The sequence below is a fragment of the Triturus cristatus genome, chromosome 1_1 (genome assembly GCF_964204655.1).
Source record: "Triturus cristatus chromosome 1_1, aTriCri1.1, whole genome shotgun sequence".
Lineage (NCBI taxonomy): Eukaryota > Metazoa > Chordata > Amphibia > Caudata > Salamandridae > Triturus > Triturus cristatus.
In genome coordinates, this window is record NC_140579.1 from 955,234,678 (window position 1) to 955,260,595 (window position 25,918).

General features: G+C 46.1%; 1 protein-coding gene across 30 annotated transcripts in view; it reads right to left on the minus strand.

Moving 5' to 3' along the window:
• The window catches only part of ARHGAP27 (Rho GTPase activating protein 27), a 1,125,989-nt gene that overhangs the window by 58,225 nt on the left and 1,041,846 nt on the right, over nt 1-25,918 (minus strand). For all 30 annotated transcript variants that reach the window (XM_085650850.1, XM_085650847.1, XM_085650970.1 and 27 more), the window contains one exon: nt 13,820-13,897. In XM_085650850.1, the coding sequence (XP_085506976.1) occupies nt 13,820-13,897 (78 nt within the window). The remainder of the gene's footprint in view (nt 1-13,819; nt 13,898-25,918) is intronic.

Below are 25,918 nucleotides of genomic sequence, written 5' to 3' on the forward strand. Positions count from 1 at the left end.
TGGTCTCTATTTTGGCCTGGAGGGGTTGCACCTTACCTCCGCCCACCAGGTGTCCCAGGTACACGACCGATCCCTGTCCAATCTGGCACTTGCTGGCTTTAATTGTTAGGCCAGCGCGTTGCAGCGCCTGCAATACCTCCTGGAGATGTTGCAGATGGTCCTCCCAGGTGCTACTGAAGACAGCTATGTCATCCAGGTAGGCCGCTGAGAAGGACTTCAGACCAGATAGTACCTGATTCACTAACCGCTGGAATGTGGCCGGAGCATTTTTGAGCCCAAAGGGCATCACTCGGAACTGGTAGTGGCCCTCGGGGGTGGAGAACGCTGTCTTCTCCCTTGCTACTTCGGCCATGGCAATCTGCCAATATCCGGATGTCAGATCAATGGTTCTGAGGTACCGGGCTGCTCCCAGCCGGTCCACCAGCTCGTCTGCACGTGGGATGGGGTGAGCATCTGTCTTCGTGACAGAGTTCAACCCCCGGTAGTCCACACAGAACCGAAGCTCGGGCGTCGTACCCGGTGGGGCCGCTTTCGGCACCAACACCACTGGACTAGCCCACGGGCTGCTGGAAGGTTCTATCACCCCCAGCTCCAACATTTTGGCTACCTCACGCTGGATGCTATCTTTCACTCGGTCAGAGAGCCGGTAAGACTTGTTCTTCACCGGGGGGCTGTGTCCACATCATGGGTACACAGATGAGTGATTCCAGGCGTGAGGGAGAACAACGAGGTGAACCGTCCCAGGACATGGCGACAGTTCCTCTGTTGCTCTGGGGTCAAGGATGGGGAGAGGACTACACCTTCCACTGAACCATCCTTCTCTTGTACCCCTAGAAGGTCAGGAAGAGCTTCACTCTCTTCCTCTTCGCTCCCATCCGTCACCATCAGGAGAGCCAGCTTGGATCGCTCATGGTGCGGCTTCAGGCGGTTGACGTGGAACACCCTGAGGGGCTGTCGGGGGGTCTTCAAATCCACTACGTATGTGGTCTGGCCTCGTCGCTCCACAATGTCGTACGGACCAGTCCACCGGTCCTGGAGGGCACAAAGCTCCCCAGGTTCCATGACCCACACCTTCTGTCCAACGTCCAACTCGACCGTCTCTGAGGCCGCCTTCCACAGCTTGGCCATCTGGCTGCGGAACGCCAGCAGGTAGCTGACAATGTCACGGGGAAGCTTCTGCGAAGTCTTCTCCCACCCCTCTTTCACTAAACTGAGGGGACCCCTAACGGGATGGCCATAGAGCAATTCAAACGGGCTGAACCCGACTCCCTTCTGCGGTACCTCCCGATAGGAGAATAACAAGCAGGGGAGGAGGACGTTCCATTTACGCCTCAAGCCCTCTGGCAGGCTCCGGATCATTCCCTTCAATGTCTTATTGAAGCGCTCTACAAGTCCGTTAGTCTGGGGGTGGTAAGGAGTGGAGAAACGGTAGGTCACCCCACACTCCTTCCACATGGCCTGCATGTAGGCCGACATGAAATTTGTGCCCCTGTCCGACACCACGACCTTGGGGAATCCCACTCGGGTAAAAATCCCCAATAGTGCCCGCGCCACCACCGGTGCAGTGATGGTCCTCAGAGGAATAGCCTCTGGGTACCTTGTGGCGTGGTCCACGAAAACCAGAATGAACCGGTGTCCCGCTGCGGTCGGAGGGTCCAATGGTCCAACAATATCAATACCGACCCTCTCAAAAGGGGTCCCGACCACGGGGAGCGGTTCCAAAGGGACCTTCAATTTAGTCCCAGTCTTGCCACTTACCTGACAAGACTTACAGGTCTTACAAAAGGTGTCTGAGGCAATCCTCATCCTGGGCCAATAAAAATGAGGGACCAACCGTGCAAAGGTTTTGTCCTGACCCAGATGTCCGGCTAACGGAATCTCGTGCGCTAACTCCAGCAGGAAGGCCCGGTAACATTGGGGGACCACTATGGCCCTCGAAGATCCATGTACCGGCACCCTGGGCTCACTGTATAGGAGACCATCCTCCCAATACACATGATATCCTCCCATCTCCTGACTGGCCACTTGGGCTTCTGCCTGTTGCCGCATGCCTTCAAGCGTGGGGCACGCCCTCTGTGCCTGACAAAATTCCTCCCGGGTAGGCCCTCCTCCCACATGCCAGTCAGCAAGGGTCGGCAAGTCCTCCACGGGAACGACATCCACCTCCACGGACTCCGGGGGCACCTCTGCGGCCTCCCCATCCATCTCACGGGGCGTGTCCTCTACCACCTTCTTCTTTCCTCTTCTGATGTTGGGTTGGGCCATGATTCCAGGCTCCAACCCAGGGTGAGTTCCATGCTGGGCAGCCATGGACCGCGTGACTACGCAAGTCCACCCTGGTAATCCCAGCATCTCGGTGTGAGCTCGAAACTCAACATCTTTCCACTTGGTGTGCTCCAGGTCGTTCCCTAGCAAGCCCCCCACAGGCAAGGCAGGGCTCACCGCAACTCTTAGTAGGCCTTTGACTCCTCCCCACTCAAATGGAACACGAGCCACTGGATAGTGACTCACACTGCCGTCAGCCAATACGGCCGGATGGAACTCATCGGGGACTACTTGGTCTGGGGACACCAGCCGCCTCACTACAGTGGTCATGCTGGCACCTGTGTCCCTCAGAGCCTCCACCTCCTCCCCGTTAATTCTCACCCTCTGCTGATATTTAGCAGTGTTCGGGGGCAGGGACACTACGGGGACCACCTCTCTATCCCCGAGTAAAACCAGGGTCAGGCCTGTCCACTCCCCTTCCCTATCTAAGGGCAGCTCCACCCCAAGCGCTATACTACTCACCCCGGGACTTTTCCCTCCCGTTGGGGCTGAGGGTCGCTTGCGACACTTGGGATCTCCCTTGTAGTGTCCAATCTCCCCACATTCGTAGCACCGCACAATCCTTGGCTGCTGACTCCTGTCAGGGTAAGTGGGTCTTGTGGAATTGGACGGGGGTGGGGTTCCTACTCCCTTCCCAAACTTATTTTGGGGGCCTTTAGAGAACTCCACCTTTTTATCTCCCCCCTCTTTCTTCTGGGGGAAACCCTGTCCGCCTTTCGAGCCATCTCCCCCGGGGCCCTTGTGAGACACCCGGGTGCTCACCCAAATATCTGCCTCCTCCGCAAGCACACGGGAATCCATCAACTTGCGATCCACCAGATGTTGGCGCAGCTCTGGAAAGCACTTATTCAAGAGGTGCTCCCGTAAAAAAAGATTGTACACCCCTTGGTAGTCCTGCACCTCGCTGCCACGCACCCAACCATCTAGTGCCTTTCTCGCATAATCAAAAAAATCCAGCCATGTCTGTGTGGACAGCTTATGGCTGCCACGGAACTTCTGCCTGTACCTCTCGGGGTTAAGACCAAACTTTTTCAGTAAAGCCTCTTTCATGGGGGCATACCTGACCTGATCCGCCTTGGCCAAATATAGCAGGGTGTCCCTGACATTGGGAGGTATATACCGATATAAACCAACTCCCCAATTACTCTCGGGTACCCCATGGGCAGTCAAGGCTACCTCGTATGCCTCCAACCATTTAGCAATGTCGTCCCCCACTGTGTAATTGGCAATGACTTCCTTAGGTAGGTAGAATTTTGACTCGTGAGACTCTTTAGGTATGCTGCCACCATTGTCCTTATTGGACGCATTCAATTGGAGGGCGCGCAGCTCCAACTCTTTCAGCTGAAGCTCGTGCGCCAGCTTCTTTTCCTCCATTGGCCATCTCTTGTTTTCTCTCTTGTTCCAACTTGGCCAGCTCCCACTTTAACTGCCTCTCCTCCCTCCTGCCCTCATACTCCTCTGGAGACGCGCTCCTCCTAGACCCTGTCCTACTACTGGCCCCAGAACGTCTCCCTGGGGGCACATTTTCAGACATATCCACATTAAGTATGTCTAGTACTTCTTGGGCACTCTCCTCCTGAGGTGCATCTGGCGCCTCCTGTCCCTCATCCTCTCTCCCTTCTGGGTGGGCCTCTACCCATGCCCTTATGGCGGTACGGAGTTCCGGTCCTTTGGCCCTCCGCACCCCAGGCACCCCCATCCCCTGCCCGAACTCTCTCAGTTGCTTCACCGAGTACCCCTCGAGGTCAGCTAACCGGAATTCCATCTTGACAGGTGGGGACCTAGATACTAAGGAAGAAATTCCTAGGATATGGGTGACAGTTACCAGCTAACCAGGATTCTTTTACACTCTCAGCCTGGACAGTGGAATCAATAAATACAGCAAATAATAGTTGCAGAGCTTTGAAACAACAGGCGTTTAATTGTGGCGCCCTCCGCTTCACGGAAGGGTGCTGTATGGTCACAGGTCCTAATATCCCACCGCTGCCACCAATGTAAGACCTGGGGTCTCCAGGCCCTAAGGGGGTAACGTGACACGAGCAGCTGGGCACCCAAAGGCTTGTGTGTAAAGCGACCATACAACACACATATCCACTGAAGCCAGGAATGCACACAATAAGGGACGCCACACTGTAGAGATTTATGCAAATAACTCAAGTTTATCCAAGCAGTTCGAGATAAATGCAGTTCATGGGATAACAAGGCAATTCATAAGCTATATATGCACTTCTGGAGATATAAATTCAGTTAAGGAGATGACAATGGCAATTCACTTATGTCAGCGTTTGATCCGCCAGCACCATATTCACCAGTATGATATTCACCAGTATGATATTCACCAGTACCGTGTATATTTTACTCCCGTGGTAGGGTTTGGGGATTGTAGCGCCACTCCTAGGGGCGTGCAGGGACCCAGGGCAGACCTCGCGGGCCTACCGCTACCTTGGGACAAATCTGACGAACACCTTCAAAGCAGAGCATTAGAACATAGCGCCACTCGTAACCAACACGCAGTGCATACTTCAGAGCAGAGCATTAGAACATAGCGCCACTCGTAACCAGTAAACGGCGAATACTTCAGCACTGAGCATTAGAACATAACGCTACTCGTAATCAGTAAGCAGTGAATACGTCAGCACTGAGCATTAGAACATAACGCTACTCGTAATCAGTAACAATGAGTACTTCAGAACGGAGCAGTTCACGGAGCACCACGAGTCGCATGGAGCGAGCCTCTCCTACTCCGGTGCAGTTCGGGAGACACAAAGTTCCTGAATCGTCAGTGGGGAACAAGGGGCGAATCCCTCGGAGGGGGCTCTCTGTCGTGGTGACCAGGGGATTCCCACGGAGAGGGAACCCGGGCTCAGGGTGCGGTGTGGCTCCCAGCCTGTAGGGGGCGCACCGGGGTCAGTCCCAAGCCTCCGGGCTTACCTTGCTCGACGTCGGGGGCGTCCACACTGGCTCCGCAGTCCGCAGGCGATCCTGTTGCGACGGGGGCCGGCCACGGCCTCACGCACCTTCACCACAGCTGCGACGGCAGCGACGGGGCCCCGGGCTTCTCCTCGGGCCTCGCAACGATGAGGGGCACTCTTCGGGCCGCAGCGGTGAGCGCGCTTCAGCCTCCGCGCCACGGGGGTGGGGGGGGGTTGGGCTCAAATTAAGCTGGGGGGGGGGCTCCGCACTCAACGGAGCACGCCGCCGGGGATCCCAGGCCTGGTCAGGGAGCGCAGGGGTCACAGCGCTAAGACCTGGTTGATCCTCAGCGATACCACAATTGGTTAGGTAGGTAGTTTCAAGGTTCAGTCTGGACACGCAGTCTCAGCATTCAGTTCCGGCAATCAGTTGCTCTTGAAAGTCTTGATGGCGCAGATGTATCTGGCGCCCTTAAGAGGTTCTGTTACAGGGGGGTAGGGGGTGAGTTGGCGACTAGGTCCTTCCTAGTCAGGCTGGGCAGAGGTTCCCTGGGTCCTCCTACTGCTGGGCAAGATCAGTGGGTTTCACAGGATCCCTCACTCACTTAAGAGGCAGCACCTAAATCCTGTCACTCTCAGAGGCATAAGTCCCTGGCTAGGCCCTACCGCCTACACTCCTGCGTGGATTCTCCAGCTCTGCTTTACCCCACTGGCCAACTGACTAGAAAAAGTTCCCCCTCTCACTTATGTATCCCTAGGTCAGGTGACCTCTAGCCAAGGCGGCAAAAGTAAAACCACACCTCACTTTTAGAAGGTTCCAGCACATTCCAGGAGCTTCCCCATTCTACCTATGGGACAAAAAAGGCGGGCTGGTGTCGCAACATTGTTGTGGGGTTCCAGCCAGCTCCTGGCAGCTAGGGTGCTACTAATAAAGACCACTCTGCAGTAGCAGGGACCTGTAGCAGCCATCTTGGGAGAAGGGAGCACCTGCACCTTAACACTGGTTGGCAATGAAAAGGCGCCCGGGGACCTAAGTCCAACATCAAAATGAGGGTGGAAAAATGAGGCACGATCAAAAATAAATGGGGAGACCACCCTAGGGCTGACAGGTCCAACACAAGGTAAAATCACCATCTTCACCAATGCGATCTTGCCAATCGGGACTAATGGTAGAAGTTGGCACAAATGTACCTGCGACCGGATGCTGGCTATGCCCATTGGAGGTTCCCCTCATATAGGTCAAGGGGGGTATGGTATAGATGGACCCCTAGGTAATGGACTGCCTCCTCACACCAACAGAGGTGCGCCTCCCTGAGGTATATGTGTCTCGGGCCTGACCGGGGCAAAGCTGGTAGACCGCTGACTTTGTCGAGTTAACTCGAAGGCCCGTGGTAGGCAAACGTCGCCAATGAATCGCAGAGCAGGGAGAGCTCAGCTGTGACATCTTAGAGGTATACAAGGAAATTGTCCATGGACAAAGACACAGCGTGTGCTCTTCCCTCTAAGGGTGTACCGCCAACTCGGTTCTTCCTGCATAACCGAATGGCCAGGTGCTCCATTGCCATTGTGAAGAGTAAAGGGTAGAGTGGGCACCCTTGTCTGGTGCCTCGATATACCGGAAAAGAGGCCGAAATAAGGTGACACAGGCAAACTCGGGAAGACGGGTTAGTATAGAGGAGCCGGTAGTAGGCAAGAAGCCTCTTTCAGATGCCCATACGGGCCAACACCAGAAAATTGTAATCCTGTGTCAGCGTGTCAAATGCCTCCTCCAGATCTAATATGAGACAGGCAGCATATGTTTCTAGACCTTTGACACGGTCCTGCACATGGAAGAGGCAAGATATATTCTGAGAAGTGCTCCAACCTGTTTCGGTCAGAGTGGATAAGCTCAGGGAGGACTTGAGTGTATCTGCTGGCAAGGATCTTCCCTAATATATGGAAAAGAGGTAGAGCACCAGGCTCAGTGCATGGACAAAGTAACAAGAAGTGCAGCAACTTCAGAGACAAGACAAGAATCAATACAAATATAGCAAGAGATATTATAAAACAATATTTTTATTTTATATTCTTTTTATATTCGTTATTTACTTCTTATGTATGATAAATACTTCTGTGGACATGATCATTAATGTTCAAAAATACACAATCAAAGAGTGAATTTTACTTCAAAAAACATGATTATACATCTTTCAGTTCTATTACATTGCATTAAAGAATTAGACCAACATATGAATTTGTAAGGTTATAAAACACTGAACAGAAATTTGAAGTAACTTGTCTTGTCTCTGAAGTTGCTGCACTTCTTGTTACTTTATCCATGCACTGAGCCTGGTGCTCTACCTCTTTTCCATATATTGTATTTCCCTGCCAAGGCTTATCCTTTATGTAGGGGACCCCCATTTTTCCCAAATTAAGGATCTTCCCTAATACTTTATAGTTAGTGCCTAGGATGGCAAAAAGCCAGTCGAATCCAAGTTGTCAGGCTTGAGGATGGAGACAAGAAGGGACTCACGAAGCGAAGCTCATAAGTATGGAGGGCACCCTCGAACATTTCTACCAGGCAGAGGGCAATGGTGGAAGAGAAAGTCGCATAATAATCCAGTGGTAATTCATCCAGCCCCAGGGGCTTGTTGCTAATCATTTCTCGAATTGCCTGTACCACCTCGCAATATGTAATTGGAGCATCAGGGGAAGACCTGGTGGTATCTGTGATGCGTGGAAGTGTAATGTCTGCAAGGAACTTGTGCGAAGAAACTATTGAGGCAGCCGCTGGGATTCGGTAATGGGAAGAATAATAGGTGAGGAACTCCTGGAGTAACTCCCTTGGAATATGAGCTACAGTGCCTGTGCTGGTAACTAGTTCTGAGAAGGGAGGGGGGGGATTTGAATATTCCTGCATAATCTGCCCGGCCAGGAGGTGGCCTGAATTATCCCCTTCTCTAAGCACCTTGGCATTGTGGGCTGTAAAGTTACAATGCCATAAATGCTCCAAGAGAGCTGCATGGTCTGTTTCAGAGCAGCTGCGGAGTCCTGGTCCACTGCCTTACCTAGGCCTTACCCAGGACAGGAAGAAGCTTCTTGAACGCTGCTATTTCTTTATCTAATGCTCTGCGGACGTCCACTATCTCCTGTATACAGGCAACTCTTGTCACCACCTTAAATGCATCCCATTTTAGGGTGCTGGTAGATTCCATGCTGTGATTTTCAGCAAAATAGTGCCAGATGTGTGTCTTTCGAAAAACAGGACTGGGAATCTCATGGAAGGCGCCAAGTTGGAAACATGGGATGTAGGGGCAGCCACCGCAGATCCACCACGTGGCATTGTGATCCACAATGATAAGACCCAAGTAGTCCGAGTGGCTTACAAGGGGTGTCAAAGAATTGGAGCAAAGGAAGCGATCCAGGCACACAGAGATTATGGAACACAGAGTGAAAAGAATTGGTCTTAGCCTGGGGGTAAAGAGATCGCCAGGCATCAGAGAGAGACCAGTGGTTGGCTCAACTCCTGAGGTGCTCTGCATGTGCGAAGAGAGGAGAGTGGGGGAGAGGAAAGTGAGATCTGTCTAAGCCTGGGTCCAGCACACAATTATAGTCACCCCCCCAACGCCCAGGGCATCTGCGTTTTATGTACTAATTTACTGGAGAGGGTGTCCCAAAAGACACTCTGATCCGCATTGGGGGCATCAATGCTTCCAATGAGTATGGGCCAGTCGTCTAGGGGGCCTTCTATAAGGATGTACCTACCATCTTTATCTATGCTTGTGCTGATTTCCTGAAAGGGAACCCTGGGCCTAACCCAGATCAGGGCACCCTGGGAATATGCGGAATAGGTAATGACATGTATGATACTCCTGCCAACGCTTATGTAGCAACTCCAGCTCCACCCCAGTGGCATGTGACACCTGTAACAAGATTATGTGAACCCGTTGGCGGTTAACATAATAATGACTGGCATACCTCTTCCTGGCTGTGTGTATTCCCCATACATTAGGGTGAGAAAGTGAATATCTGCTTTGCGGCGCCATGACAGATGACGTGATGCGTGCAAAGCGGGGCGCCAGCTATAAGATCTCCAAACTCTCGGACCCATCCAGCCGGAGCTCCGGAAATCATGTGTAGCCTGCCTGCCACAACTGGACCTGGGAAAGGGTGGTGCAAGTGGTATAAACTTGTGGAACAAAGGGGAAAACAACTTGTGGAGCCAACAACAACCTTTAGTATTCCCAAACTGAGCATCTTCTAAATAGCCCAAGTGTATACGTGTGAATGAGGCCAAGCTCAGGAGTGGGAAGTGGGGCCAATGTGCCCTGTATTACTAGGTTAGAGTCAGTGTGGGCCAGGTAAGAGCCGCCGTGTGTCCCGGACCCCATCCTGCAAGTGACGTGGATGGGTAATTGTAGGTGTAGTGAGGGGGTCCCAGTGATCTGGGCAATGAAGACCACATGGTAGCAGGGCACAGGTTCTCGGTGCGGTGAGGCCGGCTCCGCCTTTCATCCTTCCAAGGTCGACTCATTGAACGGACTCCCAGCTCAATGTTGAGCTTCTGACGAACCTCCCAGAATGTCCGGACATCTTCACTTATCGAATCAGAGGAAGTGGGCCAACCCTGGACCGTATAAATACTCATCACTTAAGAAACTTCTTGAAAATTTGGAATTCTCAGTTGCTGGTTTGAATCATACAGATAATCAATTTGAACATTCTCTTTACTGCTTTGAGAAGCCCTGAAGAAGTCTCTTTTTAGAGACGAAACGCGTCGGCTATGATTCTTCATGTCTATGAGGCCATGACTCTTCATGTTTAAGTGAATATGCAATAAAGAAAAGAATATTTTCAAAGAAAATCCCATCGACGTTTTGGACATTCTTTCATATATTCATTGCCTTTCTGGAATAGTGCTGAAGCCTTTTTGCGTTTAATTTTGTGACAGGACTTGTCCATGGTTGAGGAACATAGAGGGGAGTGCTCCTTGGTTCGCTGCACAATAAGAATTTCAAACAAAAACACTATTCATCTGTCAGGTGCGGTATCTATAGCCTCTACCCTCATATTGTGTGTATTAAGACCACATGGTAGGTTTGGTCCCTTCCCAACATGGGACGGCATAAGACAAGACATCAAACATTTGACTGATGGATGCACAGGTAGTGTACATTGGAGAGAGGAAGAAACAGGGGAAGGAACATTCAGATAAGAGAGTCTGCAGTTTGGGACGTCACCAGTGGGTGACTCCGTGAGTCTTTGTGAGCATCATCAGAAGGGATGGTGTTATTTTCTGAAAAGAAAATGTGTGGTCCCTTCTCATTATCCGTGGCTCCGAAACTGGTGCATAGGTTGGTTGCCACCTGCAAGGCCCGCCTGCGGTCCTCGATAATCTGCTCAAGGCCTGGAGGTTTCGCAGAGAAGAAGCAAGGGGTGGTCTCCTCACAAAATATGACCCCGTACCACCACCGTGATCTGGGTGGGTCCCGGGCCGTTGCAGTGGGGGACCGCCATTGTGTTTATCTGCTCAATCTCAGGCATCTTTTGGGTCTGTGAAGAATGTGCAGGTTCCATTCGTCATGATCTTAAGGCGGGCCGAGAACAGCAGCGAGTATTGGACCCCCATTTGGCGAAGGCGACATTTTACCTCTATGAAGGAGGAGCGCTGGCGTTGTACTGCATGGATGTAGTCTGGGAACAGCATAATTATCTTGTCTTCCACCTGGAGTGGGCTAGACTGAAGGACAGCCCCCAGTAGAGCATTGCCGTTCCTGTAATGTAGGAGCTTCGCTAGCATGGGATGTGGCAGGGCTCCTGGCGGAGGTCTTTGGGCTTGGTCGCAGTGCACCCTTCTCAAGGAAAAGAAGAGGGTGATATTAGATGGTGAGATGAATGTCTTGAACCAGGAGTTCACATATGCTATGGGGTCTTGACCCTCAACACCCTTCGTCAGTCCTAAAATTTGCATGTTACTTCTCCACGACTGGCCCTCTGCATCCTCTGATCTGTCCTAAAGATGTCGTACACACTCCTGTAAATCTCTGGTTGCCACCCGGTTGTCGTCAGCCAGAGGTTGGAGGATAGCCAGGGTCTCCCCGCCATCTGCAACCTTGTCCACGAGCATGCAGTGGTCATCTTGTAGGAAACTGAATTCAGCAGCTAAGGATACAGTATGGTTTCCATTGAGACTCGAGTGTTCAATGGAGGCCAATACTTTATACAGCTTGCCTGCCGTGGAAAGTTGTGGGGTAGCTTCCACTAATGGTGTGTCCGAAATAACGGAGGAAGGGACAGCAGTGGTTGGAGGCTGTGTGGGAGTGATGGAATGTAGTCGGCCATGACGTTTGGTGTAGCAGGGCCAGAGAGCAATATCAGGTAAAATGTTGTGGAGCAAAACAGGTGAACAGCGTACCCTCAATGTAGTTTGGGGTAGGTGATGAAGTAGAGGGGTGGAGGAGATGAGGTTGCAGAGCTGCTAAGTGTCTGCGTGGATAGTGCGGGTGCCTCTCAATGTCTGCCACCACCTACATGTGGCAGCAGCTTGGTGTGAGTCCCCTACGGCAATTAGGAGCGCACAGGTCTGATTCCTGCCAGTAATACCAGTGAGAACAGCAAAATCCAATGGTACTGTAGGGAAGTGAGGACCTAGTCTGGGTCTAGCACCGTGGTAGTGAAGGGATTATTTCCGAGACTACCAGCGATGTCCCTCGAGCTGCGCAAGGATCAGAGCATGGCACAGCCAGGTAGTATCCACTCCCATGCACCTCGATCCAAGTGCAGAGGCAGAGAGTGGTGTGGGGCCTTCTGGGCATAAGAAATTGGAAGGTGCCAGGTGACAGAGTGGGGTGCACAAGGAGGGGCACTCAGTGGAGCCTCGATATTCAGGGATTAAGCAACAGGAGTCCTCTGGGTGTGCGATGGGGTGGGGAAATCCACAAGTGAGCAGGAGAAGCTCAAGAAAGTATGGGCTAAAGTTTGATCGGGCCTGCTGTGAGATCTTGGGGGTTACGGTTTCATGGCAGAAATCACCCTCAACTCCTATACGGGTACTCCGAATGTTACATTTGGTGTGAGGGCCTGGGCCCAGTTAACAACCATCACAAGGATGTAGGGCTCTTTGAAGCAGTCAAGTAGGTGCCATATTGAGGCAGAATTTAAGGCACCGGGCTGACAATGACTGCCTTCAGGTGCTATGTGAATTGCACGCGCCCCAGATCTGGGCGTGGGTTCAGACAGCTGTGCCAAATGAATAGTAACAAGTGATAGTAGCAGAAGCAGGGCATTCCCCGGGGCTGGCTCCCCAGGGGAATCCAGTGGCAGTAAGCGCCCTGGTTCAGTGTTGTCACGGACCGACCTCTACAGTGGAGATTAGCAGGAGCGCTGCTAGTCTTGGTATCAGTGTATGTTGGGTGCTCCCCAGGGCCAGCTCCTCCTGGTGTGTGTTGGAGTTTTGTTGTGACCCGGCCTAGATGTCAGCGCGGGTGATGGTGGCAGGAAACTGAAGTGCAGTGCTGAGTTCCATACGGTCTCTGATGCACCTCCCCCAAAGGCCAGCTCCTGCAGCAAAGGTCTGGCAGCACGGCAAGGACCTCCTACACAGCCCTTAAAGGGCCGCCGTGGAGGTCTCTCCAGTGGGTGCAGCAAACCGGGTGCAGATGGGAGCAGTGCGCTCCAGGCAATGGTGGTGTGAACTGGAAGCCACACCAGTGCGGTTTAGAGGCAGCAAAGGGTGTCCACACAGGGCTCCAGGGATTGCGCCGTGGCCTGCAGTAAGCAGCCCGGGCCTAGGCCCATGAGGCAAGTTGCGCAGTGGGGTCAGAGGCCGATGGCAGGCCCTCAGGGGCAAAAGTTGTAGCAAGAAATGGCATGTGGGATGCATTCTGTTCTTTACTTATATAAACTGAAATACATTACATGTCTACCTGACTCTCCTTGCTCTCTTCCGCATAGTGCCAAGATATATTTCAGAGAGATAGTTGCACTCTACAAATATTTAAATCAAATCAAGCCCCCCCCCCCCCCCTCACTATACCATGTCTCCAACCAGGATGAAGACTGATGAGAAGGCTGGTTGATGGAGCTCTAGCAAGGCACGTTCATCATCTTGGCTGGCCCATTTGAACGCACCTCATGCCGCCCACAAAGACACCCGATTAGAAAAACTCATGAATCACAGTTTGATGGCATCAAACATTAAGGGACCAGGCAATTGTTGAAATACAATGCAATATAAAAACAGCACAGCATAACATTTTGTGCATGAATTGACAAAGTGAAAGAACCATGTTGAATAAATGCATTGGCATCATTCCTTGCTTAGCACACATGTAGGCACTCAATTGTAGAAATAAAGGGAATTATGGCAAGGGAGATAATATGATTAACATGATGCCAAACAAGTGATCAAGGGGGAAAGCAGGAATTTCACTCAAAGTCTCATGCATCTGAAGTCTGTAACTTTATGACTTGACCACATCTCCATCAAAGGATTATTTTGTATACAAGGACACTATAGATCGATGCCTGCCACTGCCATACCTCAAGACTGATTACAAGGCATCCACTGAGAGGCATGAAGCATTCTATGTCATGTCACATACCATGATCTGCTTTAAAGCGTAGTTTCTGTATTGTTGCCAGATTGCCACTGATTCGATAAAGGCCATCGATATCCAAACCTGCAAAAATCACAAGATTTGTTCAACATATCGGACATGCACCACTGACAGCAAAAGCAAAGAGGGAAGGTAATTGTGGAACTCATTTTGCCCATATCCAAGACATATTATTTGGTGCCCGCTGCACTATTTATATACTCTCCCATATCTTTCTCCAGCACATCCCCTTCTATATTAATTTAGTGTGACAATAGTCAAAAAGAGATCGCTGCTGCAAAGGCAAGACACATTGGGCTTCAGGAGTGGCTTGGAATAATCTGTTTTTTTCCTCAAAGCTGGAATTACTGTTACGGAGGGTCCCGGCAATTAGGGCATTTGGAAAATTACTCAAGTATTACATTTTTGGGGGGAATAACATGCAGGAATTGATGTTTCGTGTTGATTTACACGTTTTCCCCCTGAATCTGCTGGTGAAACACTCACTTCCTATAATTTTGATGTGCCCTGTAACTTGTTACTAGGTCCATAAGACTTAACCGCTCACTCATATTCACACGCTGACTCTTATTTACGACTCATTAATTTCAGAAGCATTCATTCTAACACGAGTGTTGTAAGGAAATACAACTGAGCTCCAACTTCAAATTACTTCAAAGAAAAAAGAAATCAACCTATTTGCATAATGTAACAATTTATGCCTAGTGGCACTGTTTCCAGAATGTTTCTCAATTATATGCAGTACTTCCTGCCTCCAAATTAATACAAATGCAGGCCCTAAATTCCTACGTCTCTGTTTTGAAATAGCTCAGTCATTGCTATTTTCGTCAGCTAAGCAGGGATCAAAACGTGGGCCTGTTTTCTGCTGCATGTTTAATTAGAGAGCATTATTAAAGTGATCATACACTATTTTGAATAATAAAGGTTTCCCATGATCTTCTATAGTTCTACCAAGCCGAAGCCCTACTCTTGTTCATTAATCATCTAATTAAGCTGAATAGTTGGAGCCCACAGCAGCCCACCTGTTCTCTGAAGACCCCCAAGTATCAGTTTGTGAAAAAGACACATCTTGCCTGCAATAAATATCTCCAAGGAATATACACAAGATCATTGATTTTATAGTTTTCTAAATAAAATGTAATCAAAACATTGCCGACAGCTTTGCTAACCTATTCAACTAAGTATAATTTCCCTCCGGTATCATTTAACAAAGTTTGCTGATTCCGGCCATCTCATTGCCATTAGCAGGAGCTAAATGTGCACTTTGTTTAATTCACTTTTGGATTTTTAGAAGCATATTGCTAAGCAGGTGCTCCTTTGAAGTTTGAGAGCGTTAGCCGAGAGGACAGTATCTAATAAAGAAACCAAGGAACGAAATGAATGAGAGAATTGGATAGTTAAAGTGAAAGGAGAAAGCGCCTATTTTAAATAAACTGAGAATGCGCAAGTGTCTTAGAGAAAGAGATGACGGAGCATTGGCTATTATTAACAGCACAACGCAGAGTGAGTTTGTGTGTTCTCTAATGCAAATCTCTGGATATTTTCTGAGCTAGTGGTCTGGTGGTTAACACGTTTATAACTCAGGTGTATCTGCATAATAGCAGTAGAAGAGATCTACTTAAGCCTATTATCAGAGGCAAAGGTCTGGGTATCAGCAAGATCAAATTGAGTAGGAGTAATATCACAATCAAAACTCTGAATACCTCTGATGCTATCATGAACAGAACTCTAAATGTGTACACATTATTAGCAGCACTGTGGGTGAGAAATACTATTCTTAAACCTAACTGCTCCAAGATCACATGATGCAGTATTCTGTGCAGTGGCGTCTCTAGAAGTGATTTTTAGGGGGCACTCAATGGGTCACAGATAAAACTGATGAGGCAATGGTGAAGCCTGTGTGTGTGCATGCAACTTTGCTCAGTGGGAGTATATACACACACACATATGTATATATGTGCATACACATGTTTGCTTAAAATTAAATATGGCGCTGTAAGCGCGCACGGTGAAAAACCTGACAAAAAATATTAATAAATACATAACTTAGCATTTAAAAAAACGTACAAATTCACTTAAAAAAAGATAGGTTTCACACACGTTATAGTTAGGAATTAACATTTAAAAAAACTTGCAAATTCACTTAAAAAACCATAGGTTTCACACATGTTATAGTTAGCTGGACATTTCCCTCGTAAAAAAACAATGAAATTCCCCCGTTATAGTTAGTGCAGGCAACTATAACTCACGCGACCGCAATCCTCTGCTGATGACGTCCGATATTACATCACTGATTACATATGTGTCTTTCTGAAAAATAAATATTTGTAATATATGTATAGCTAAAGATTAATGGAAGAAGACATGGGTAAATAGGTGTCTAAATACAGTGATGTAATATCGGACGTCATCAGCAGAGGATTGCGGTCGCATGAGTTATAGTTGCCTGCACTAACTATAACGGGGGAATTTCATTGGTTTTTTTACGAGGGAAATGTCCAGCTAACTATAACATGTGTGAAACCTATGGTTTTTTAAGTGAATATATATATGTGTATATATATATATATATATGTGTATATATATATATATGTGTGTATATATATATATATATATATATATATATATATATATATATATATATATATATTCCCCCATTATAGTTAGTGCAGGAAACTATAACTCACGTGACCGCAATCCTCTGCTGATGCGAATACTGTATTTAGACACTTATTTGCCCATGTCTTCTTCCATAAATTTTTAGCTATACATATATTACAAATATTTTTTTTTCATAAAGACACATATGTCATCAGCAGAAGATTGCGGTCACGTGAGTTATAGTTTCCTGCAGTAACTATAACGGGGGAATTTCATTGGTTTTTTTATCAGTAAAATTTCCGCTAACTATAACATGCGTGAAACCTATGGTTTTTTCAGTGCATTTGCAAGGTTTTTTAAATGCTAATTCCTAACTATAACATGTGTGAAACCTATGGTTTTTTCAGTGAATTTGTACGTTTTTTAAAATGCTAAGTTACTTTACGCCATTCGTGGCGTGTGCGCCCACTTAACGCAGTTCGTTCCGTGCGCGCACAGTGAGCACGCGGTGCGCGAAGCGCACCGCGCGCCCACTTTACGCAGTTAGTGCCGTGCACGCACGGTGGGCACGCGGTGCGCTATGCGCACCGCGTGCCCACGTTACGCTAGATGGGCCATGTACGCACGATGCGCTTCGCGCACCGTGCGCACATGGAGGACATATTATGCGCTTCCTTGTGATAGGTAATCTGTTGAAATTTTTGGGGGAAATGCTGTGCTCTTATATACCATGCACAAATGGTGGCCTTCGGCCACCATTTGCACACGGGGTGGAGAGAGTGGTTTTTTTTTTTTTAATAATTATTTACCGGATGCGTACGGTAAGCGTACGGTAAGCGTAATCGGCGAAATTTTCGAAAAATAAACAATTACCGTTTTTTGCCTCGGGGGATCTTTGAAGACTCAACTAACATGGTTATGTGCATGGGCGCTGTCTAAACAGCCCCTTTATATGTTTTTGGCATTTGTTTATCAGCTCCCCCCTCAGAGTGCGAGAGAGAAAATGGCGGCCGCCGCTTCCTGGTTTCGACCGATTCGAATGTTTACTAAGATCTAAGGGCCAATCAGAATCGCGCTCGCGCACGCCACCGTACGCGTACGGTAAGCGCAACGTAAGCTGGCTCAGATATATATATTGATTTAAAGGCTATTTTCTCAGAATCTACTGAACAGATTTACACCAAACCTACAAAAGGCACTTCCTTGACCTGAGGACTACCTCTCTGCCAAATTTCAAGTAATTCTGTTCAGCCGTTCGGGCTGTAGCTGTGTCTAAAGGTCCTATGGAAAAATGCATGGGAAAAACGCGTTTTGGGACCCCCCTTTTATCTCAGCCCCCGCTTGACGAATCCCCCCGAGACTTTCAGGGTAGGAGCGGAGCGTAGCGCCCCACCTATTTTGAAAAATTCGCAAGGATTCGTCGACCGGCGCAAAAGTTATTCAAAATAGAATGTTGCGGATTTCCTATGGAAACGTGGTCCTAACTATAACTACCTACTGGCGACCGCCAGTAGGTAATATATATATATATATATATATATATATATATATATATATATATATATATATATATTACCTACTGGCGATAGCCAGTAGGTAGTTATAGTTAGGACCACGTTTCCATAGGAAAACCTCAACATTCTATTTTGAATAACTTTGGCGCCGGTCGACGAATCCTCGCAAATTTTTCAAAATTGGTGGGGCGCTACGCTCCGCTCCTACCCTGAAAGTCTCGGGGGGATCCGTCAAGCGGGGGCTGAGATAAAAGGGGGGTCCCAAAACGCGTTTTTCCCATGCATTTTTCCATAGGACCTTTAGAACGAGCTACAGCCCGAACGGCTGAACAGAATTACTCAAAATTTGGCAGAGAGGTAGTCCCTAGGTCAAGGAAGTGCCTTTTGTAGGTTTGGTGTAAATCTGTTCAGTAGATTCTGAGAAAATAGCCTTTAAATCAATATATATATCTGAGCCAGCTTACGGTACGCTTACCGTACGCTTACGGTAAGCGTACGGTGGCGTGCGCGAGCGCGATTCTGATTGGCTCTTAGATCTTAGTAAACATTCGAATCGGCCGAAACCAGGAAGCGGCGGCCGCCATTTTGTCTCTCGCACTGAGAGTGATTTTTAAAATATCAAGCCCAAAAACATGTAAAGGGGCTGTTTTGACAACTCCCTCCCACATAGTCATGTTGAGGGAGTCCCCAAACATCCCCCAAGTGCAAAAACGGTTTTATTTTTTTTTCGGCAATTTCGCGGGGTACGCTTACCGTACGCTTACCGTAAGCGTACGGTAAAAAAATAAAAATAAAAAAAACACTATCCACACTTACCCCACCCCCTGTGCTTTTGGTGGCCGAAGGCCACCAAATGTACAGGGCTTATGTTAAGGGCAAAAAACACTATCCACACTTACCCCACCCCCTGTGCTTTTGGTGGCCGAAGGCCACCAAATGTACAGGGCTTATTATAAGGGAAAAAAACTTAGCATTTAAAAAACCTTGCAAATTCACTGAAAAAACCATAGGTTTCACACATGTTATAGTTAGCGGAAATTTTACTGATAAAAAACCAGTGAAATTCCCCCGTTATAGTTAGCGCAGGCAACTATAACTCACGCGACTGCAATCTTCTGCTGATGACATATGTGTCTTTATGAAAAAAAAATATTTGTAATATATGTATAGCTAAAAATGTATGGAAGAAGACATGGGCAAATAAGTGTCTAAATACAGTATTAGCATCAGCAGAGGATTGCAGTCGCGTGAGTTATAGTTGCCTGCGCTAACTATAACGGGGGAATTTCACTGGTTTTTTATCAGTAAAATTTCCGCTAACTATAACATGTGTGAAACCTATGGTTTTTTCAGTGAATATATATATATATATATATATATATATATATATATATATATATATATATATATATATATATATATATATATCTTTTTTTTTTTCACTGAAAAAACCATAGGTTTCAGGGGCGTTATAGTTAGCTGGATATTTCCCTCATACAAAACCCTAGAAATTCCCCTGTTATAGTTAGTTCAGCTAACTATATCTCGCGCCCCCGCAATGCACTGCTGATGACGTCACATATTACATCACTCATGACATGGTCAGTAACATCACTGATGACATCTCAAATGACATCACTGATGACATCACCGATGACGTCATCCATGTGATAAATTAGTGCATCTTCTCACACCCTAATATAACCTTTGATACACCGACTCAAAATTTCAGACTTCCATTCTCAAAACCATAGATACTCCAATACCAATAACTACATACCCACTTATTAACTCATAGGTCTACATACACCTCCACTCATTCACATGTACAGTCACTCATACTTACAGTCACTCCGTACAAGACTATCATATGCATTTATACACCTACATAGACACTCAAACACCACCAATCATCCATAGAGGTACTGTCACACCTAGTCAGTCATGCAAATAATTAATCACACTCCTATTTACTCACCTATGCAGTTATACACACTCAAGTTCACTTACTCATAAAAATAGTACCACATTCTTACGCTCTTATAAATCATTGATTCAAGCACACACTCATCCATACAGCCACTCTCACAATCACACACTCTCACATATACCCACTTATATACTCTTACATGCATATATACTGCCTTTCAGATATGTAGTTAGTCACAAATGTACCACTGATATATACATTCAATCCCTAACACACCCATACATACACTCACTCAACCATACAGTCCATCACAGTTGCACTCTTAAAACCATGCACCCATAGAATCACCCACTCACACATCTATGCACAGAGTCACACACACCCCACCCACACATACACTCAGGCACCCATACAGATACTCACACAACCAATCAACCCATAGACACTCATATTGCTATTCACAAAACCATGCAGCCGCTTATACACCAACAGACAGACAGATACAGACATTCACACAGTTTAGTCACTAGTCTGCAGTAAGATACATTTAATGACTTACTTAGAGTCAGTTACGCACCTAGAAAATCACCCATTCACACACTTGTACACCCACTTATTCTTCAACAGGCCTTTCCCTATATATATATTAAACATATTAAAACTGTTCAGAAACACATACTCAATGGACGACATCATCAGTGATGTCATCAGTGATGTCACTGACCATGTCATGAGTGATGTAATATGTGACGTCATCAGCAGTGCATTGCGGGGGCGCGAGTTATAGTTAGCTGAACTAACTATAACAGGGGAATTTCTAGGGTTTTGTACGAGGGAAATGTCCAGCTAACTATAACGCCCCTGAAACCTATGGTTTTTTCAGTGAATTTCTAAGGTTTTTTAAATGCCAATTCCTAACTATAACGTGCATGAAACCTATGGTTTTTTTCAGTGAATTTCAAAGGTTTTTTAAATGCTAATTCCTATCTATAACTTATCTCTGAAGATATCATGAAAAGCATTCTTTTTTAAAAGTAGGGTGCACATTAGTTTTGTGGAAAAGCATCTTTGTGATTGGTTAAGAAAAAGAAGTTTCAACGTGGAGTACATATCATAGGATAAAATTTGCTCAGCTCAACCACACCTGCTATTTGCATTTGGAAGGCACTGTTTGAACTTAAAACAATTGTCAAATTTTAACCTGCACGTGTCATTAAATGTTCTAGAAAATGTTACAAAAAAATATCGTAAAGTTTTAAAAAATTGATCAACTTTTAACCTGCACGTCTTGTAGAATATTCTAGAAAGTGTGTTGATAGAATACGTTGCACTTCTGACTTCTATGTGTTGTTGAATATTTAAAAAAACGGTTCATATGGAAAATTAAAAAGAAACCAATAGAGAAGTTTTGAAACCTAAAAGAATGAAGGAACTATTCTAATTTATTCTTTACATGTATTTATGTGAGCAGCAACAAAATTATAGACACAACAGCACCAGGAAGAGGAAGAAGCAGGGAGTGGGGGGAGGAGAGAGGGATGGGCAGAATGGCACACATGCACAATTAAGTACAGCACAAGTATAGAAAAACAATGGCCAAAATGAAACACACCAACAAGGAGCACAAGTCACACAACCCGCCAACATCACACCACTGAACGAGCATAGAAGTGAAAACCACGCTGCATTCATACAGGATGTGTACAAAGGCCAGTCGTTGGTGTTGTGGGATGTCTGCGACCGTGGTCATCATGGATGAGATGTCCAGCATGTGGCACATGGTCGAGTTCACTGTGTGTTATGTTGCCAAACGGCTGCTCCTCCCTCCCACGAGCCCCCACACTTTTGTACGGTGAGCTGTTGTATCTCGTGCACTCGTACGGCACGCCATTGTAATGCCTATTTGCGCATGTCCTGCTACATTCCAACAACAACATCACAGTGCCGTTTGGAGGTGGTACATGCCACTTTACAACATCGACTGCTGCGGCTCTTGTAACAGGCCACACCAGAACACAGAGACACACTTACCGCACTTCCTGTACACGGACAATCCCGAGACACCCCGTTCCCCTTGCCGGATAGGCACACCCCTCCACTGACCTGTGAACCCCAGACCAGCACACGCCAGTTGTGCATGCAGGAGGATGCGTACGTAGCTACACATCCAGGCTCACTGCCAACGCTGAGGTGACAGCACACTGTGATGTTGCAGGGCTCGTGCCTATCATGCGAAGACAATGACCACAGGCACACACTTACTAAGATATGGGTTTGGGGGGCATTGGCGGTCCTGGAGTTGAGATGAGTCTATTGGCCCTCATGGGTATCCCTGTATCATGCTCATTGACTTTATGGCACCTGTGGGTGTTCTGGTGCGGCTCTTGGCTGTGTTCCCATTCATGGTGCAGGTAGTTGTCCTGCTTAACACCAGCAGAAAGAAGGTGTAAAATCCCTGGTGCTAACGTGTCTTATCGCCGGAATTTGTTTCGCATTGCAATTAGTGTGAAAGTTGTGATGTGATTTTTTTCGTATGCAGAACAATATACAAACTGAGCAGTGTATTTCGTCAAGATCCAGCACCTGACGCACTATTCCCAATCAATATAAATACAATGAGATTTCTTAATAGATTTCGTGTGTACAGTGTAAGTGCAGCCAATACCTCAGTGCAATACAATACAGGATTTTAGTATTTAGAATAAATCGCAAATGTGCACCTCATGTCTTTTTGCACGGGAACGGCTACTCTCCATTTCATTATCAGCACTTTAACGGAAGTAAAGTTGAGATAAATCTAACACACTATTCAGAAGTTGGTGCAAACTACAGATATCACTAGTATTCCAGCGATAAGTGCCCCAAAATTTAACACCATGGTGGACTCCATCAAATAACAGTAATAAGAACAAGAAAGAGTCACACAGCAGTTAAGACAACAACCAAAAACATTATTAATTTTTTTCCAAACTTTGTTTTTTTATAATAATAAATATATAAACGATAAACTATTTTCAAACTTTATATTTTTATTAACATAAACATAAACAATAAAAATAATAAACAAAATGTAACAACAATAATACAAAACAACAAAGCAGAACACTCCTGTGGGAACCACGGATGTCGACGACAGACCTGGAAAATCAAAAAGATTGTTAAAAAAAAAACAACATGGTATTCTTAACAAAATACCACAAGAAACAAATCACAGATATATAAAATGTATACAGCTAACAAAATTTTATAAATTAAACTTACAAAAACTGTAAATGTTGCCGCTTTAAAATATTTACCGAATCGGAGGATTTTTTTTTGCAGAAGGCACCACGCCCACAACGTTTTTCATCAGTGGTGAAGAAATTTTTAATTTTTTCCAAGGGGCAAACAAAGACCAATGCCACCTTCTTCATTCGCAAGATTTGCCAAAGAGTTCTGTTACGAGGGGATCCTAACATAAAATACTCGTGCGGCACAGCAAGTATGATGAAACACCTAAGGACCCTTCATCCAAACAATCTTGCACGAGAAGAGTGCAAACAGATGAGAAACACTCCTGTTCTGGAACTGTAAAAAAGAATCACAAATAAATGTATATTAATAACTTTCAAATTTATACTATTCCATTACTGTACAAACACATTTTATATAAAAACTGACTAAGAAACTATAGCCCTGAACCACAAGTGTGACGATCGTTAAAACACTACATGCATAGTGCATACTACTTTGAATCAGTTCATGCCCTAAAGCCTACCTTACTAAAAGACTACATGCTAACTGACTAAATGATTACAGTACTATAAGGAGACACACTGGTTAGTGACAGGGTGTTTGCTAGAAGAGTATGAATACTAACTAGAGAATTGAAGGTGTGAAAGACAACTGTGTAGGTGATTAGAGGCCTGTATCAATACTGCATAGGCATTTAAAGCAGTCCATGTGCTAAGGCCTGGCTCACTGCATGACTACTTGGGTACTGACTGAATGATTAGAGTACAGCAAGGAGAGTGCCAAGGCGAATTTATAAGTGCTAGGATTTTCGCACAGGGAATGGATTAGTACTTGGTACTGAATGAGTCACTAGAGGAGTGCAAAGGGAGTGACAGGGTATTTCCTGGAAGTGTATGGATACTGACTAGGGAATTGAAGGTGAGAAAGACGATTGTGTAGGTGGTTAGAGGACTGCATGCATAGTGGATATGGGTTTGAAGCAGTCCATATACTAAGGCCTGGGTCACTGGATGAGTACTTGGGTACTGACTGAATGATTAGAGTACTGCAAGGAGAGTGCCTGGGTGAATTTATTAGGGTTTGGCGCAGTGAATGGATTAGTACATAATGCTGAATGGGTCACTAGAGGAGTGCAAATGGAGTGAGAGGGTGTTTGCTGGAAGTGAACGGATACTGACTGGGGAATTGAAGGTGTGAAAGACAAGTGTGTAGGTGCTTAGAGGACTGCATGCATAGTGGATAGGGGTTTGAAGAAGTCCATATGCTAAGACCTGGCTCTGTGCATAAATACTTAGGCAGTGACTGAATCATTAGAGTACTGGAAAGAGACTGTCTCTGTGAATTTATAAGTGTTTGGGTTTTGGCACAGTGAATGGATTAGTACATGCTGTTGAATGGGTCTCTAGAGGACTGCAAAGGAAGTGACAGGATATTTCCTGGAAGTGTATGGATACGGACTAGGGAATTGAAGGTGTAAAAGACAGGTGTATAGTATGTTAGAACACTACATGCATACTGCATAGACATTTGAAGCAGTCTATTTAGTACTTAGAAACTGACTAAATAATCAGACTACTTCTAGGACAGTGCTTAGATAAAACTTTTAAATTTTCAGTTCTGCCACAGTGAACAGAATAGTACATGGTACTGCACCTTAGTGTCAAACCCGGACTCATTTTATCAATGCATAAGCAAAGACTAGCTTCTAATGCTACTAAAACTTGACAACATGAGAGGTTTTAAATTAGTTATCTGTCAGCAAATACACGATGTTACCAAATGCTTCTCTCACAGTGGTTCCCAAATGCACACAGACTCACTGTGTGATTCTAGACAAGCACCAGTATTCCTAGGATTTTACCAAAACTCATTCACTACACTGGAAGTGATAAGGGAACTGCACACAATCTACATATTTCACGACTGCAATTTACTGTCAATGCCTGACTCATTCAATGAAAGCATAAGCCATAACTGTCTTCTAATGCTACTAAAACTTGACATCCTGACTGGTTTTAAAACAGTTATCTGTCAGCAAATACACGATGTTACCAAATGCTTCTCTCACAGTGGTTCCCAAATGCACACAGACTCACTGTGTGATTCTAGACAAACAACACTATCCCTTGCACTATATCAAAACACATTTCTTCATCTCGAAGTAGTACTACATTTTAGTATAGAAACATAACATAACTCATTTCACAAATTCATAAACAATGACTGGTTTCTAATTCTACCAAAATATGAAAACTGCACAGTTATCTGTCTACAAACACATGAAAAACACAAATGCCTATCACAGAATGGTTTCTACATGCACACACATTGTAGAGAAAAAAAGTACTCCCTACACTTTAGCAGGAAAAATACATTAGTCTGATTAAAATCAAAATAGTCTACATACATCCCCTCACAATTAAACTCATCTTTCAAGTTCTTTTGTAGATTAAGGAGTATATCAATCACTCACCATATTTTCTTTTACAGAATCTCTGCACTGTGCACCTCTCAGCAAAAGCAAAGAATGAAAAAGTTTCCCTTTCATTTCCCACACATATACATGTAAACATCAAATCACAATCCTTTGCACATAAACTCAAAAGCAAACACACATTTCTATTGGTTAAACATTTCAACCCTTTCCAACTGAAATACATTTCAACCCTTCCCCCAATCTGCCTTCTGCCTGTTACCATAGAAACAGCTCATGGAACACTGCACTGAGCTCACAGGTCACAAGTTCAGCACACAATGTTCCTACACAAGGCAGGAAGTGTGCTTGACTTTTCAACATATCAGCTT